Genomic DNA, 15,656 nt, shown 5'->3' on the forward strand with positions numbered 1-15,656 from the left:
ATCATGCAAAAATATGAGAGTCTACATGTTTTGGTCTTATTGGATGAGAATATTGTCATAATAAGACAATCCTACCCTAAATTTTCTCAAACAACACACATAATCTCTTATTATCTAGCTCATGAAGTTATGTAACACCCAAATAAATATAGGATATTTTCATGCTTATGTTAGGTTTTCTCTCAAAACTTCCAAACGCGTGACTTGACGTCCACATAGATAATAATTGAACGCCACGTATCATTGCGGCCGTTGTATGAAAAATTTTATTAGTATCGGAGGTGGATTGTCTGCCCTTCTATTTCCATACTCTCTCCATACCCTCCTGTTTGTGTGGTCAAGGTTAAGCCATGTTAACATTTTATATTCCTATTACTTTTTGTTTTATTATTTCTATAAAAAATTAATATAAAATGTTGACGTAACTTAATCTTAACCACACATCACAGAAGAGTACAGAGAGAGTATGAAAATGAGACAGCAGACAACCCACCTCCCATTAGAATCACCAACGTGCCAGGCCACATAGGGACGTCGTATCACTGCTGACTACATACAGATTAGGTGCATGATTGCTGCCGATGGATTATCTGGGTCAGTCCCATGGATTTTTAATTTCTTCACCAAAGTTTCCAATGCCAAAGTAACAATCCCATATTTTATGGGTCATTAGAAAATTATTATACAATTGTAAAGTATTTAGCTCTCAGTTATTTAATATTAAGGTTTAGTGGTATTCTTTTTCATTTGTATTTTAAGTTCGATTTTTGTTGAAGATAAATTTAAACTATATTATTATTAGACCATTATAAGCTTTAGCCAATTCCTACCATTTAGTGTAGATTATATTGTTTGTTAAAAAAATATATTTAGCCCCAAATATACACAAACCAAAAAATTATTAAAAACCCTTGATTCGCAATGGCAAATTGTTCCATGTGGTCACATGGTCTCGAATCGGTCGGTTCCACATACCCGGTTCAATTGATTGTCAATTCTTTAAATAGTGAAGTGAACAAATTTTTTGAAAAAAGAAAAAATAGAAAAACTTTCGGTTAGGCGGCTTTTCCCCATTTGATAAGATTTATCCACATTGTACAAGCCTAAATCCTTCTAGACAACTGACCCACAAATGAGACACCTGGCAAAACCCTATAGCAATAAAGTTCAAAATCGTGTGTGCAAAGTATGTTACAGCTAATCGTTCATGCGAGTATTATCGATTCTTGATGATTGATTTATATAAAGCTTATAATGTAACAAGAATCATGCACGCGTATGAAACATATTATGACAAGTTTATTAAATATGCATAAACACAAATTCGAATGATTAAAGACTCACAATGCCTAAAGGATCAATACTCAATCACGAACGTAAACAAAAGTTACTGTGCACGTAAACTTGAAAAATTTGAGACCTGCAATTATTAATGATCACAATTTGTTCATGTGAGTAAGAAACTGTCAATAATAAAATTATCGTGTAACGCACATACATCCATGTAACTTCAAATAATTTAAGATTTTCGATGGATCAACAGTCAAAATTCGCTAACATGCGTAAAAAAAACTATCTGTGGCAAATTACATGCAGGCACACGATGATTTCCCAATGGACCCATTTTCTTAATAAAAAAGAAAGGAAATATGTCATTGCTTGTCGTTTTTGGGGCATTTAGGTATTGCCGTTAACCTTGTGACGAGATATATACCGAGAAAGAGAAGAGAGGACTCGTCCATTTAACCGGCTACGTCCCAACCAAGTCCCAATCTTTGTCATCAAGCAAGAAACGAGTCCAGTCAAAACATTACGCCTAACGCCTGCGCTGCGCACCTTCCCCTCCTTCCCACCCCTTTTTATTACCTTCTTTCTCCCTCTCTCGGTGTCGGTCGAAGAGCCTCCGATTATTCTTCGAACCCAGAACTCGAAGTCGAAAATCAAGACATGGGTTTTTTGAAGGAGGAGAAGTCGAAGAGGGTTCTGAGGGGGGTTAAGACTGTGTTTTTCTTGATTACTATGTTGATTTCTCTGCTGCTGTTTTCGGCTCCGATTCTGCTTGTGATTGCCGATACGCTTCTCCCTTCGGCTATTCTTTCTGCATCTTCGTCTTCTTCTTTGATTTCTCTTGAAGCGCTGTCGTCCCATTTCAATAACTACGATTTTCGATCCTCCCTCGTCGATATTCCGTTGATTTCTATCATCAGATCAGCTGTCATATTCTGTAAGTCTTAATCCTTACTCTTTTTGTTGCTTATTTTTTTGGAACTACTTGTTTTTCTTTCAATTTCTAGCACAAAACTTTGTCTTTGGACAACAAAAGTGAGTTAGGTCGGTTGGTCTGCCGTCCAACCGATCACGTTTGTATTGGGATTGCAGAAATGAGGTAGGATAGCTAGGTAGGACGGCCAGGACAGTCCTGTTGCTTTTCACCCGGGTTTGAATCTCAAAAAGCATATGCTTTGAGATTGCAGGCGTGAGTTAGGTAAATTAACCATAGCAGTTGATCCTGTTGCTTTGCACCGGAGTTTAAATCCTAGTTCAAAAAGCGTATGCTTTTAGACATAAGGGAAGTTAGTTGGTAAGGTCAGTATGTCATGTCACATGAGATATGTTTTTAGGATCGTAAACATGAGTCAGGTCAACTGGGCAAGATAACGTGTTTTACCGCAGCCCGAGTTTGAATCACCTCCTCGTAGATTAGATTTCGCGGCTAATCTGATTATGTTGAAATTAATTTGAATTGGTTTTTTTTTTTTTTTTAATCTGCAGGCGTTTACAGCTTCTGCGATGGACCAAGACTATCACACGGACCGTATTTGGGGATCACCACCATGTGTTCTGTGCTGTCCCTGGTGTTTGTTTCATTGAAGGCTTCGTATGTGTTTGGGGCTTCTGGTGTGGAGAGGGCGGAGTCTGTGAGAGCAACAGATATTGCTCTGTTCATCTGCTCTCTGGCTTTGGCTGTTGGGCATATTGTGGTGGCGTATAGAACAAGTTGCAGAGAAAGAAGGAAGCTTTGGGTGTACAAAATTGACATTGAAGCTGTAAGTCCTTGCTCTCTAATCTCTATTTTCTCAAGGGAGTTTTAACGAAACACTTCCAGTACTATTCATTTTTAACGAAAAATCATATTTTTATTTTTTCCTGATACTATTCACTACACCTTTATTTGTCATTTTTCATTAAAATTAAATTTTTTTTGAATTTTTTTGTTAGTTTTCCGTTTTCACAAATGAAATCATATCAATTTTAGGGCTATAGGTTTGCACTTTAATTGGAAGATATGGAATGCTTAAATTAAAAAAGCAGACGAAAAGTTGGGCGGGTTAGTTTTTTTTCTCTGTCCCCTTCGCCTTGAGTTCAAATTCTCTCCGTCCCTTTCAAAGTTCACATTAAAAACCTTCACTCGTAGGGCAATAACAATCGATCTAGTGATGTTTTTCTTCATGTGTAAATAAGAGGTATTATGATCAAATTTCTAAAATGATGATTTTGCCATCATATTATTCGCCCACCCCTTTATGTAAATATTGTATTACAAAAACGAAGTTTTAAGTATTTTTATTATAAAATAGCATTTTTAATTGAGTTATTTGGGCATAAGCCTTTAAGTCAATTGGGATGTTTGTGGTTCAACCACTACCTTAGAAATTAGCTCAAAAGTTTCAATTTGATTGTTTTGGCCAATAATTTAATTAATGATAATGAAAGGGTTGAATACTTTGAATTTTAAATTTCTAATCTTCTGGAAAGGTCAATATTCATGTTCTTTTTCCTCAAGGCAGCTTTGAAAACGTTTAGGATACTTCCCTGTTACCATATTAATACTAATCTTTGTCCATAATCCCTGCATTTTCCAACTTTTCTTTTTTAATTTTACTATTCTTACGGGCGAGACATGAGGTGAAGGAAATGTTGCTCATTTGTACCCAAAACGTTACAAATTCTAATCATAAAAAGTCTTTTCACAAAATGAAAATAAAGCTGCTTACGATAAATGTTCCCCAATCCTTGCAAAGCAGAAATTTTTTTAAGTTTTCTCTGCGAATTGTTAAAATATATTAGTGAGTCCTGTATTCGAGGAAGAATCCGTGATGTGTGGCCGTTCACACAGATGGGCAGCTTTGCCTTTGTGTTTGAATTGTTGACCACATGCCATTTGCAGCAACTCTGCCAAATATTTTGTCTCATCAGAATAAACTACTTTCGGCCATCAGAATCTTCCCTAATTCATGTGCTTTCTGCTAATCGCCGATTAATCCATAGTTAAACATGATTAAGTATTAAACGTTCATGATTTATCACATGCTGATGTGAAAATTGCCATGTGTTTGCAGGTTTCAGCTTGCAAAAATGGGTTCCCAAGGTACCAGAAGCTTCTGAAAGAAGAAAGGGTGAAGTAAATTCACACGACATGTGAAGTTATTTTTAGCCAATCCCAATCTTACGGGTCATTCAGCTACAGGTAAATTTCACTTTGCAGCGGTAAATTTTCGGAAGTGTTTTATAACGGCTAAAAGAGTTTTGAACTTCTGAGATAACAAAAAACGCTTATAATAAAAACACGTGTGGCCAGAGGTGTTTCTCGTGACGTTTTCCTTTCCGTTTCCCTGTGTTATGTTCTCTTCTCATCTATTTGGTTTTTGTTTTGGTGCAGATTTGTTAATTAAATAGGAGAAGGTATAGAAGCAGCCCCTTCAATCAACATCATGTTGTGCAAATGGAGGTTGTGCGTAGAGAGAGTATAGAGGTGGTTTCCACTGCAGCAAATACATCATTTTTTTTGGTTCTTTTCATTCAACAATTGTACAGTTAAATTTGTATGTAAAAGGCATAATATTTATGAAACTAGCCGAAGTTTGTGATGTTCGTGCAAGTGCCTAACCATAGCATACCCAAATCATGAATTGGCCTATGAATTTTCAGCATGGTTTTGAAAAATCGTCTCTAAAACATAAGTTATCAATACATTTGTTTCTCTACAAACATGGGTTTTGAAGAAGCCACAATCATTCATCGTTCTCAAAATCTACTATTGATATTAATTCTAAGAGAAATGTTAAGGAGGTTATTTCAAAAGTAAAACTCTTTGTTATATTATGTTTTTAATACTATGTTCTATAATGTTGACACGACAATTGACGTTAAATTATAAAGTAGCAGAGAGTCTCTTGCATTTCTCCAATTCTAATATTTGACAATCTAACAAATTTTTTTTAATTAAAACTCGACTTAATGATATTTTTCTTCTGAGCGTCGAGAGATTTTAAATTTAAATTCCGAAATGTACAGTGTGTTTATGTTTTTTATTGGTGCCGCGCACGGCTCGGGTGGGGGGGTGGTGCGTTATAAAAGCAGAGCGCGCTTCTACGTTGTCCCCCCTGCTTGCAATGCAAAACAAACGACGTCGTTCTCTCTGTTTAACCCCGTGTCGTAGTTTTTTGAAGCAAAACCAGTGCGAAAAGAGCCTCCGCAACTCCAGAGCTCGAAAGAAAAGGACTGATGGAAAATGAGGTACAACTTCGACCTGCGGGCGACGGAACCGGAGCCGGGACTGTCTCCGAAGCCCCGAAGAGACGAAGTGGAGTGGGTCCCGCTGCGGAACCACCCGGTCTTCTCCTCCTCTCCGGTCCATGACTCGACCGCATCTCGGGCGCCCAGAAATCTCTTGGCCTGGGACGGAGCGTCTCGGCTTTACTTCTGGGACTCCGATAAGCTATGCCTTCATCGGATATCCATTCGGCGAACCAGACCCGACTTCCATCAGCGCTGCTTCCCCTTCCAAGGTTTCCTCTATTTCCCTCATTTTTTTTTAACTTCAATTTATTATATTCTGTTTGGTTACTGAGAAAATTGAAGGATAAGAAAGCAATTGCAATTACTTTCCTTGCTTGGATTTGATGATAACAGAAAGTGATGATTTTGAACCTATATTTTGTATAAGAATTGAAAAATAGTTGAAAAGAGAATTCTTTTAGAGCACTTCCATCGGAGGCATATTAGGCCGGCACCTAGATAAAAAAACAGGCTGGGACTCAGTCAATCCACTCCAGCCCACAAACTTGCCTGGCACCCAGCCCAAGCGGGTCTCCAAGCCAACCCAAACTTGACTGACCGAGGGACCGGCCCCTTTTTTGTTTTGCGCCTGGCACGTGGCGTTCACGCGGCCGCGAGTACCTGACAGCCGTTCAGAGGCGGGGCTCGTGGCGGAGGCGCACTCACATCCCACCCCGGGTAGGCGATGTGGCCCACTGTTTGCTGTTGGATTTCCAACGGCTAGTTTTTCTAGACCGTTGGATTTCCAACGGTAAAAAAATTGAATTTCAGTTTTGATCTGTACCATCCAATCACAGATCAACGGTCCATGTTTTTCTCCCAAATCTTATCCGAAATTAAAACTATTTTATTTATTTATTCTTTTATAAAAAAATTTAAAATATTTTAAATGGGTTGGGTGCCAGCTCATTTTCTAGGTGTGAAGATTGTTTGTGCCAGCGTATTTTTTTAGGGATGGAAATGCTTTAGCCTATTATTGTTTAGTGAGGTCTATTACTGTTCAAGTGGATAAATGGGCTGTATGCTGTCGCAAAATCTTTAGGAGGTGGAATTGCTCTTAAAGATGATTGCGAGATATGTTTCTTACTTATTTTTAAATGCATTGTTGATGATGCTCGTAATTTAATAGGTACTGCAACCGGATGTAAACCTCGACTTTGCGGTTCATAAAATATCGATCAATAGGGATGGATCAGCATTGCTCCTTTCTGGTTCGAGTGGTCTATCAGTGATGTACCCTTATGGGCGGACTTCCAACAAAGACAATGCAACCATTTGCAGGTATTATCGGAAGATGGCAATACGTTCTTATTTTTCATTTTCATCTTAAAACACGTTCTTTGGGTTGTCTTAGAAAGCAGCTTTAGCTAGGAATGAATTGTCATGGTGGTTTAGACTATACATTGACATGTTCAATCATGCTTAATTTATGTATTAACTTCTTTTGCAATACCTGCACTTAGAGAGTATGGAAACTTTTAGAAAGAAAGAAAAAAAATATAGTAAGGCGCAAAATATAGGGAGTCCTCTTCTGATCTTTCTCTTGGAACACAATATTATTTATTTTGTTCCCATCTCCCCTTCCCTCGCTATCAAAGTTATCATCCTGATTTTTTATTTTAGATTTTGATGACAAGTTTGTGCCTTTTATCCGAGTACTTGCTCTGGAAATTCATGTGCTAGCCTGTGTTCCCTTCCCTCGATGTCAAAGTTATCTCCCCTTCCCTTGCTATCACCTGTGAACTTGATCAACCTCTTGATAGTACTCTTTGGTTGGGGCTTCCTCCCCTTCTGTTGAGATTGGCTACTGTGGATCTGGCTCTGCCTAGGAAAGCAAAGAGTGGTTCTCTTATTAGGATGTTTACTTATCCCCTGATGTTGGAAAGAATTAACACCCTTCATGATGGAGGGTTAGATTCAATAGTGTTGCATTATCTTCCGTTTACGAGTCATATTAGTGGCAAGAACCAGACCATGAGAACTCCTTCAGTGCATCCTGTTCTAAGCACATGCCAGGGAGACGACCCCTCGCAATCTCCGCTATCAGGTTTTGTGTCATTATCAGATTCATTTGGCTGTTCATGGATTGTGGGACTCACTGTTTTGCAAGAATTTATAGTGCTGGAGGTGAAGGCTTGGAACCTATTGCTTCCTCTTCAAGTCGATATGGAGAACAATTTTCTTTGCCTTGAAGGACCAAACGAGAAAGATATGCCAAATCTTATAAGCAAAGAACTCCTAGTTGGACTTAAGGTGGTTCTTCTTCCTCAGAGCTCACCAAGGTTGCGTTCTCTTTCTGCTGATTCTATTGAAGGTCGACCAAAGCTTCATGAGTACTTCAGAAGCTTTCATGAATATTATGCAGAGTATGCATATAAGGTAAGAAGATGCCAAGCAACACACATACAAACCATGTTTAGTTGTGTCAAAACTACCTTCTTTCGGGAAATGGTTCCTTTTTTGTTGCTTTATGAACTTTTCCTCCAATTTTCTGGACCCATCTTGAAGAGGATAATTGATGACCAGCATGCTCGCCTAGGTGCTGCACAACAGAGGCTTTCGCAAGTTGGGGAGAAACAATCAAAATTGGAGGACAGAATTGATAGTGCAATCCAGATGCACAATCCTCCGGAGGAGCACTTGAAACGTTTGAGGAACTTGCCTGGGCCTCATAAGAAACCACTGTCGAGAGCTGAGCGGGAGTTCAAGTTAGAGCTTGGTAATGACCGTTCTTCAACAATTACTGTACTGATATAGCTTTTTCCATAACAAATGAGCTTAGGAGTTATGCACTAGTTCGTAGTCAGTAATTTTCTGTTTTCCCATTTTACCGGTTCCCCAAATCGTCATGATTCACTCCTGTTTAAGTTATTAGCCTATACATTTTTGGTTCTGGTGGTTTCATATCTTGCATGGCCAGCACTACTTGTTCACTTTTAACATACATTTTTTGTTGCTAAGCAGACCACTTCTCAGGAGTTGAATTGGATGAATTACGTTCTTCCATCAACGCTGTAACTGCAAGGTTGAGAAGGCACACACAATTCCCCGAAAAGCAATGCATCAAACCAACGTCGGCCGACAGCAAGGAGGAAAGATCCTGTGCAAGAATCTCAAGTCTCCCATCTGAAATCCTCACTTGAGAAACTTTCACTGCTCAATTGAAAATTCGAAAAGATGCTGAGACCTACTTTGTTTCTGAATCTGTGATTAAGTTATGGTAACCCGGATGTACGTTTTGAACCTATGGCGGTGCACGGTATGTCCTTTTATTAAAGACGGTGCCATTTTGAACGGTATTGCTCGGCACGCCAAGTGTAATAATTTTGAAGCTTGAAAAAATCTCTCGCTGGTGTGCCACTGCCAGGCACAAGCAGAAGAAGGGATCGAAGAGGAAAGTTCGCGTGGATTTTACACTTATTCATGGATAGTTTTTGTGTCGATTATCTTTTTCCTTTTTAATAATTAAAGCGCTTTAAGATAGGCTAAAACCAAAAAGACCTGCAAATTCTCCAATCACCACCTACTAAACCTAAAGGTTATTACAAACTAATCCATAAATTAATTAATTAAATAAATTTTAAGAAAAACTAATAAAAAGAACTTGAAATTTTTGAGTTTTAATGATAAGGACAAAATAAAGGGTAAAATAAATAGCACCAGGTTTGATTTTTTAATGTAAAAATGTGATTTTTCGTTAAAGTAAACAATACCGTGACTTTTCGTTAAAACTCCCTAAATTTTATTGGGTTGGAGATCAAAGGTTATTACAGCTCTACTACTACTTTACTCTTTACATTGCCCATATGACACATTGTTCCTCCGCTGCACATTGATCGGGTACCTCTTCTGCGTCCTCGTCGTCGGAAAAAACACCAGCTTATCTTCCTCGGCAGGAACCCAACTGCCAAAATTAACATGAACAATTAGCATAGTTAGTTTGACGGGAAATATGCACAAATACAACTAGTTGCAAATGTTTACTCAAAACTAGAACCAGGAAAACTAAATAGACAATAACCCGTATACAAAAAAACACTGTTTCATGCCGCTTTATTACCATTTTAGTGTCCCTGAAGTTTTACTTCAGAGTAAAAATTTGTTACCGATTCTATTTGTGTGGTTTACATTGTATTTTGCATACCTAAAACGAGTGACTAAGTGATGAAGGAAGACGGAGATTTCTACTCTAGCAAGCTCATAGCCGGGGCACAGCCTTGGCCCTCCTCCAAATGGTGTGAACACATTTGATGGGCTTGTGGTCGGACCAGATTTGTTCTACAAAATCATGTTTATAATAATTAATTAGATATTGAAAAAAGTAAATAAATAAAAGCATGAGTAAACATAATTATTAGAGGCAGAGATGTATAATTAAGTACCTGCCACCTCCATGGATTAAAAGTTCGAGCGTCCTTGAAATGATCTTGGTCTAGATGTACAGCACGAAACGATGCAAATACCTTCCATCCTTTAGGGATTGTGTATCCTGTTTTTAGTATTTTCCACCGATTAAGAACTTGTAAAATATTTAGTATCGAATGCAAGTTATTTACGTGGTACGAAGGTTGTTACCTTTAATGTGAACGTCCGTCATTGCCCGCCTAAATATCCCGCTAATTATGTTTGCAACTCGCAATGTCTCGTTGACAACCTAAACACAGACAAAAAAGTCGATCAACTTTGAAGAATTAGAGTCCCGCAAGTCATAGATACGTTTGGCACATTGTATGGATCTAAACAACAACCTCATGCGATTTAATAGTTAGTTATTAAAATCCGACGTTGTACCTCAACTTACTGAAGAGTTTAAACGAAGCGTAATTTCTAGATATTAGAATTAACGGTACTTACACATTGAGTGAATGGCATTGCCTTATAATCACTCCATTCCAGAGGCTTTGACGATTTCTTTTTCGCCCTAATTTGCTCATGTTCTTCCTGCAACGTGGATTCAAAACTTCATTAGCAATTTAACATACTTTTCACTCAAAATATATAATGAAATAAAAATACTCCGTCTATTCAAGAAAGATAATGACCAGTTTATCTAGTATGGACCCGCGCATAGCATGAATTGAGATACTTCAAGTTCAACGTTAAATTTTTTGTCACTGTTCTAGATCTTAGTCCAGACTATGAGCCGGTCCACACTAGAACTTTCGGGTAAGGACACAATCCGACGGTGGAGCTTGGAACATCACACGAGTGCAGAGACACCAAAACAATCCTAGGAATCGAAAAATGGTAACAAAGCTAGTGTGCTGACTCCATTACTACCAACCCCCTACCACTCTTTACACCGTTAGATTTTTGAGGTCCTAGAAATCAGAACCACCCGATTCCCAATGGCCCAGCTTTGGGACCCTAGGGTCCAAAAGCCATAAGGTAGGAGCAAGTAAAATGACGAAACACCCTCCCAAACCTGGTGCACCTGAAGCAAAGAGGCGATGTGGTCAAAAGACCGAATCTGACGAGAATCCGACAATATTTACAGCACAGTGAAGTGTGCAGTTTGTAAGGGAGGGAAGGGAAAGGACATGCCATCATTTTGTCCGTTGGTTTTATCAGAATGTTGTCTGACTTTTACATTCTCTACTTTTACTTTATTTTTTGACAACCTACCAACACTTTACGCTACATTTTCCTTCATTTCGCTAGGGCAATCTCGTCATTTTAGGATTAAAATTAGGAAAGTAATTTTTGAACTTCTCCTTACGGTCGGACACTTCTTTTTTGATTCGTTGTCCTGAGATTGAATAAATTGAATAGATACCAACATGAGGACGAATGCTGAAGTAGAAAACGAGAGTACATATTTCACCGTCCTGAATTTATGGTACATTATGTAAGAAATGAGTAATACATGCATTGGTAGTAGAGCGACTGACTAAGGTTCATATGTTAATTTTGTGCACACACATCACATGCGACAATCTTTTTAGTTTACATATTTACGAGGATACGTTTTATTTTTTTAACAAATAATATTATTTACATTAAAGGGAATGAGGTGGATTTAATCTCACAATAGATTAGCAATAATATGGTTTAAACTAGCATTTGGCGAGGTTCGAACATAAGACCTCTTACGTACAAGTGAAGAAGAATACTACTAAACTGTAGTACTAAGTGACTACGAGGATACGTTATTAAGTTACATAATTTTAAGTACGTAAATACGGATCTAATCAATTACACATCCATAGTTATCTAAAATAACTAATCCAAACAATGTGAATGGTTGAGGATTTAGATAAGAAAAATGTGGATGTTGAAATGCCTAACATAGTAACACGAAAATATGATAGGAGTTGCAAGACTGGCAGTCCCCACTAGGCAAATAAAGTGAAGAAAGAAAAAGGATGTGGGTAGAAAGGCACCTTGAGTTGAGCATGGGCCAGAGGTGTCTCCGTTAAGAACTTGACGGCAAGTGTCATGATTGTTGAAGTGGTTTCGTAGCCGGCCACCAGCAAAGCAAGCAAGAAATCCACAATCTCCTCGTCGGAGAATGCGGTGTCTCGGCCCAAAAGTGCGCCTAACATGTCCTCTTTTCTCTTCCCGGCTTCGCTCTCCTCCCTCCTCTGCCTCACTATCAAGCTCAACGCTTCCGCCACCTTTGTCCTAGCCTTCAAGTTCAAATTCCCATTTGATTGACTAATTAGTATTAATTACAATAATATTAATTTGATGCACTTGCTAACATACTCTAAATGTGTTTTCAAATAGCATTACTCTATTTACGCAATAAATCAACGGGCAAGAAAAAGAGAGGAAATTACAGTAATGGCCCGGCGGTAGGTGGTGGAAACTAGAGGCAAAGGAACGGAGAAGAAGCCTTCGATTAGTAGGACGTACTCCTTTCTTAGACTCTCGGTCCATTCATTTGGATCAAAGCTCATGAGTTGCTTCACTGCTAGTTCAAAAGTTATCTGCACGTAATTTAATTAAATAATTAATTAACTAACGTAAACTATAATTAATAAAGGATATAAAAAATATAAATCAAGAAGTATATGAGCTAGCATGAAAATGATGGCTCAAGGGAACGGTTTTATTTTTCTTCGCAGCCGTTTACTTAATTTCACTTGCATGTATCTAACCCAATCTAAGGGATCGAGAAATTTTTTAGTGTGTTCGGAATACGGACATTACACTAAATATCATCATCCGAATTTTTTTTTTCTTCAAGTGTTTCTCTAATTATATAATAATATGTGGTGTAGCGCTCTGTGTTCTGAGCATAATAAAAAATATCTTCGTTGGATCTAGTTACCTCCATTTCTCTTTGACAGGAACGGTGAACCCAAGCATAACCATTATAAATTAATTAGTTAAATTAAACCAACCAATGTGATACAATTAATTCTGAAAATCACTTTTTATTAAAACATTCTAAACAAACTTTACCTTTGTCCTTTACTTTTTGAAGAACAAGAAAAAAACAAGTCCGTCAAATATCACTTTTGCATTTATAATAAAACTATTCGGATGCACGAAATCGACAAATTCTCAAACAAATTATCTGCAAGTATCCTTCTATTATAGTGGTAAAGAAAAATGTTGCTTTGACACTACAACGTAAGTTCGAACTCGCTCCTCTAATCTAAAAAATTCTCAAGTATGAATCACTCATATCATATAATGAAAAAGGATTCTCGCCGGATCCTTTTACTACGGATCCTAGGAATCCCGTGATCGGGATCGTCTATCGTACATGCAATCAGAAATCATTTTAAAATTTAAAATTAAATATAAATACTATCTAACAAAAATTAACCGCACGATATACGATGAACGGTCACGATGAACGGTCAGATCACAAAATTCCTAGAAAAAGGATTTTCCTCATATAATTATACGTGATCTCCATCTATACTAATTAATTAATAAGTGTATCAATTTTAAGTGTCCAAATATCATCTTTGTATTTAATTCAATAAACGACAACAAGAACAAAAGCAAGAAAAGTTCACCAACTCCGCTATTTAACGGGAGATTTTTTTAATCGTCCAGAATACTAAGCTGTACGCTATTCGTTTAGACCATGAACATATGTGTCTCTGTTCTGAACTGAAATACCTCCCATATTTAACATGTAAAAAGAAAACACCATTTTCTATTTCTAACTTGGTGAAGAAAATTAATACTTTATCTTTTAAGGTCTTAATTTCGAATTCCGAACATGCCCTAATCCTATCTTAAAAAGAAAAGTTTGTACCCTACCTTTTTGGCCTCCTCCATGAGAAAGATCCGGTCGGCCCAGGAATCCATGTTGAGCCGGATCAACCGGTCTATGTCGTCCAAAAGGTGGTCCCTAATGATCGAAGAGTTTGCAAAGCTCATGGTCAGAGAATGCATCCGTTTATGGAGGCTGCCCTTCATCAGCAGCAAAGAGTGCTTCCCCATAAGGTTGGTTATGGAGCCCGGGTAGCTGCACTCGAACAGCTTCCCTTCGTTCTGCAAGATGAACCGATTGGTCTCCGGGTCGGTGGAGAACACGGTCGGCTCTCCGAACACGTGAGTTGTGAATAAGGGTCCGAACCGGTTCACGCGCTCGTCGATGAACGGTTCGGGGTTCTCAGTCTTGTAGGCTGAGATGAGCTGCAGAGTCTCCCCTATAAATGGTAACCCTAGATTCCCCGGAGGCAGCCTCAGCCTTCGGCACCTAGACTTTCTGAGAAAAATAAAAACTAGGGTTGAAAGGAGAGAGAAAACCAAGAAAAATGAGAAGACGAAATCCATGGAGTTTTTAATACTTGGGTAGACACACACAGTCGCTCTCTATCTCTCTCTACAAGCTCAAAGTGTGTGTGTGTGTATTTGTATGTATATATTTGGGTATGGGAGGTGGGCATATATAGAATAAGGAAAGAGTTGGGGTATGGAAAGAGATGGAGGGTGGTGGTGGAAGCACACGGATGGTTTCGAGAATCGACAAATGGATCGATGGATCTGATTTCTAAATAAGAATCTAAAGGAGGGGAAGAGAGGAGAGAAAGAAATTAATGTAGGATATTTTAGCATCTGACAGCTTTTTATAGTTTCTTTCCTTTTTTTTTTTCATAAAACGATATCGTTCCCCTTCTGTGTCTCTGTGGGATAAGAGTCGCGAGACTTTGTTGGGGAAAATATGGAGTGGGAAAAGGGGAGGGTTGTTAGTTGCAGCGTGCTTCATGTGGTGATTGGTATGGTGCGAACGTGTTGCAGTGTCCATGTCTTGTCTTGGCCGTTTGATTGGGATAATGGATTAGCGACAAAAGATGGTGGTCTAAGGATTAAGTATGGACAAGGATTGTCTTCCCTTCATTTTCCGTGCCTATCTATTTTGTATGATCATGGTTAAACTACATTAATATTTTATATTAGTTTTTTATAAATATAATAAGACAAAAATAAATAATAATATAAAATATTAACGTGGCTTAACCGTGATCATACAAACATGAGAACACGGGAGGGCACCGGAAGTGGAGGGCAGACAATCCTTGTCCATTAAGTACTAGGAGAAAAATTAAAAGGATAGTTCTATTCATCTATTTTTACCTTCTACACATTTTTGTTAAATTTTTTTCATTAATCTCTTTCAATTCATTTGATCCGAATGCAGAAATTTGAAAGGATTGTGTGAGAAATAAAAATGAGTGTTTTGATATAGCTACCCAATTAAAATTGTAGACTTGTAAGTTTTCAGGATCACCCAAACGTAAATTTAAATACACTTTATTGTTGAGAAATAATAAAAAATCCATAAAAATGAAGCTAGTCGTAACTAATATCAATCTCATCACAAAAATACATTATTTGTTCTACTATAAAGTATATTGGTTTCAATTTACACAGCGTGCTGCTTGGAATTATTAAGCGCAAAACCTTCCTCATCATAGTATATACTCGCAAACAATAATAAATTAATGGTTTTCACTAAGCTTGTTAAAGAAACCCTCCTAACCATGTGGAAGGCTAGCTAATAATAATAAACCAACGCACATAAAACATAAGAAAACATTTCTTGAGCATCAGTATGATTCCTAAACCAAATTCAATTTGTTTAATTTAGCCATTAATCATTTTTCATGTGGTGCAAATTTTTTTTA

At 37.8% G+C, this 15,656-nt stretch overlaps 2 protein-coding genes and 1 pseudogene across 2 annotated transcripts; 2 read left to right on the forward strand and 1 right to left on the reverse strand.

Moving 5' to 3' along the window:
* Positions 1-1,735: 1,735 nt before the first annotated feature.
* On the forward strand, positions 1,736-4,872 carry LOC103958601. Its single transcript, XM_009370884.3, has 4 exons — positions 1,736-2,224; positions 2,773-3,047; positions 4,341-4,468; positions 4,661-4,872. Exons 1-3 carry the CDS (start codon positions 1,948-1,950, stop codon positions 4,404-4,406), a joined length of 618 nt encoding a protein of 205 aa, XP_009369159.1. The 5' UTR covers positions 1,736-1,947; the 3' UTR covers positions 4,407-4,468; positions 4,661-4,872.
* Positions 4,873-5,367: 495 nt separating this feature from the next.
* On the forward strand, positions 5,368-9,465 carry LOC103958687 (annotated as a pseudogene).
* Positions 9,279-14,637, reverse strand: LOC103958600 (cytochrome P450 90A1). The gene is made up of 8 exons (XM_009370882.3): positions 13,786-14,637; positions 12,342-12,491; positions 11,943-12,188; positions 10,414-10,500; positions 10,135-10,213; positions 9,942-10,048; positions 9,704-9,837; positions 9,279-9,463 (listed from the first exon to the last, which is right to left on the reverse strand). Exons 1-8 carry the CDS (start codon positions 14,302-14,304, stop codon positions 9,346-9,348), a joined length of 1,440 nt encoding a protein of 479 aa, XP_009369157.2. The 5' UTR covers positions 14,305-14,637; the 3' UTR covers positions 9,279-9,345.
* Positions 14,638-15,656: the final 1,019 nt, after the last annotated feature.

Source organism: the organism of the source record quoted next, unplaced genomic scaffold, assembly GCF_019419815.1.
Source record: "Pyrus x bretschneideri cultivar Hongxiangsu unplaced genomic scaffold, Pyrus_bretschneideri_v1 Contig4, whole genome shotgun sequence".
Classification (NCBI taxonomy): domain Eukaryota; kingdom Viridiplantae; phylum Streptophyta; class Magnoliopsida; order Rosales; family Rosaceae; genus Pyrus; species Pyrus x bretschneideri.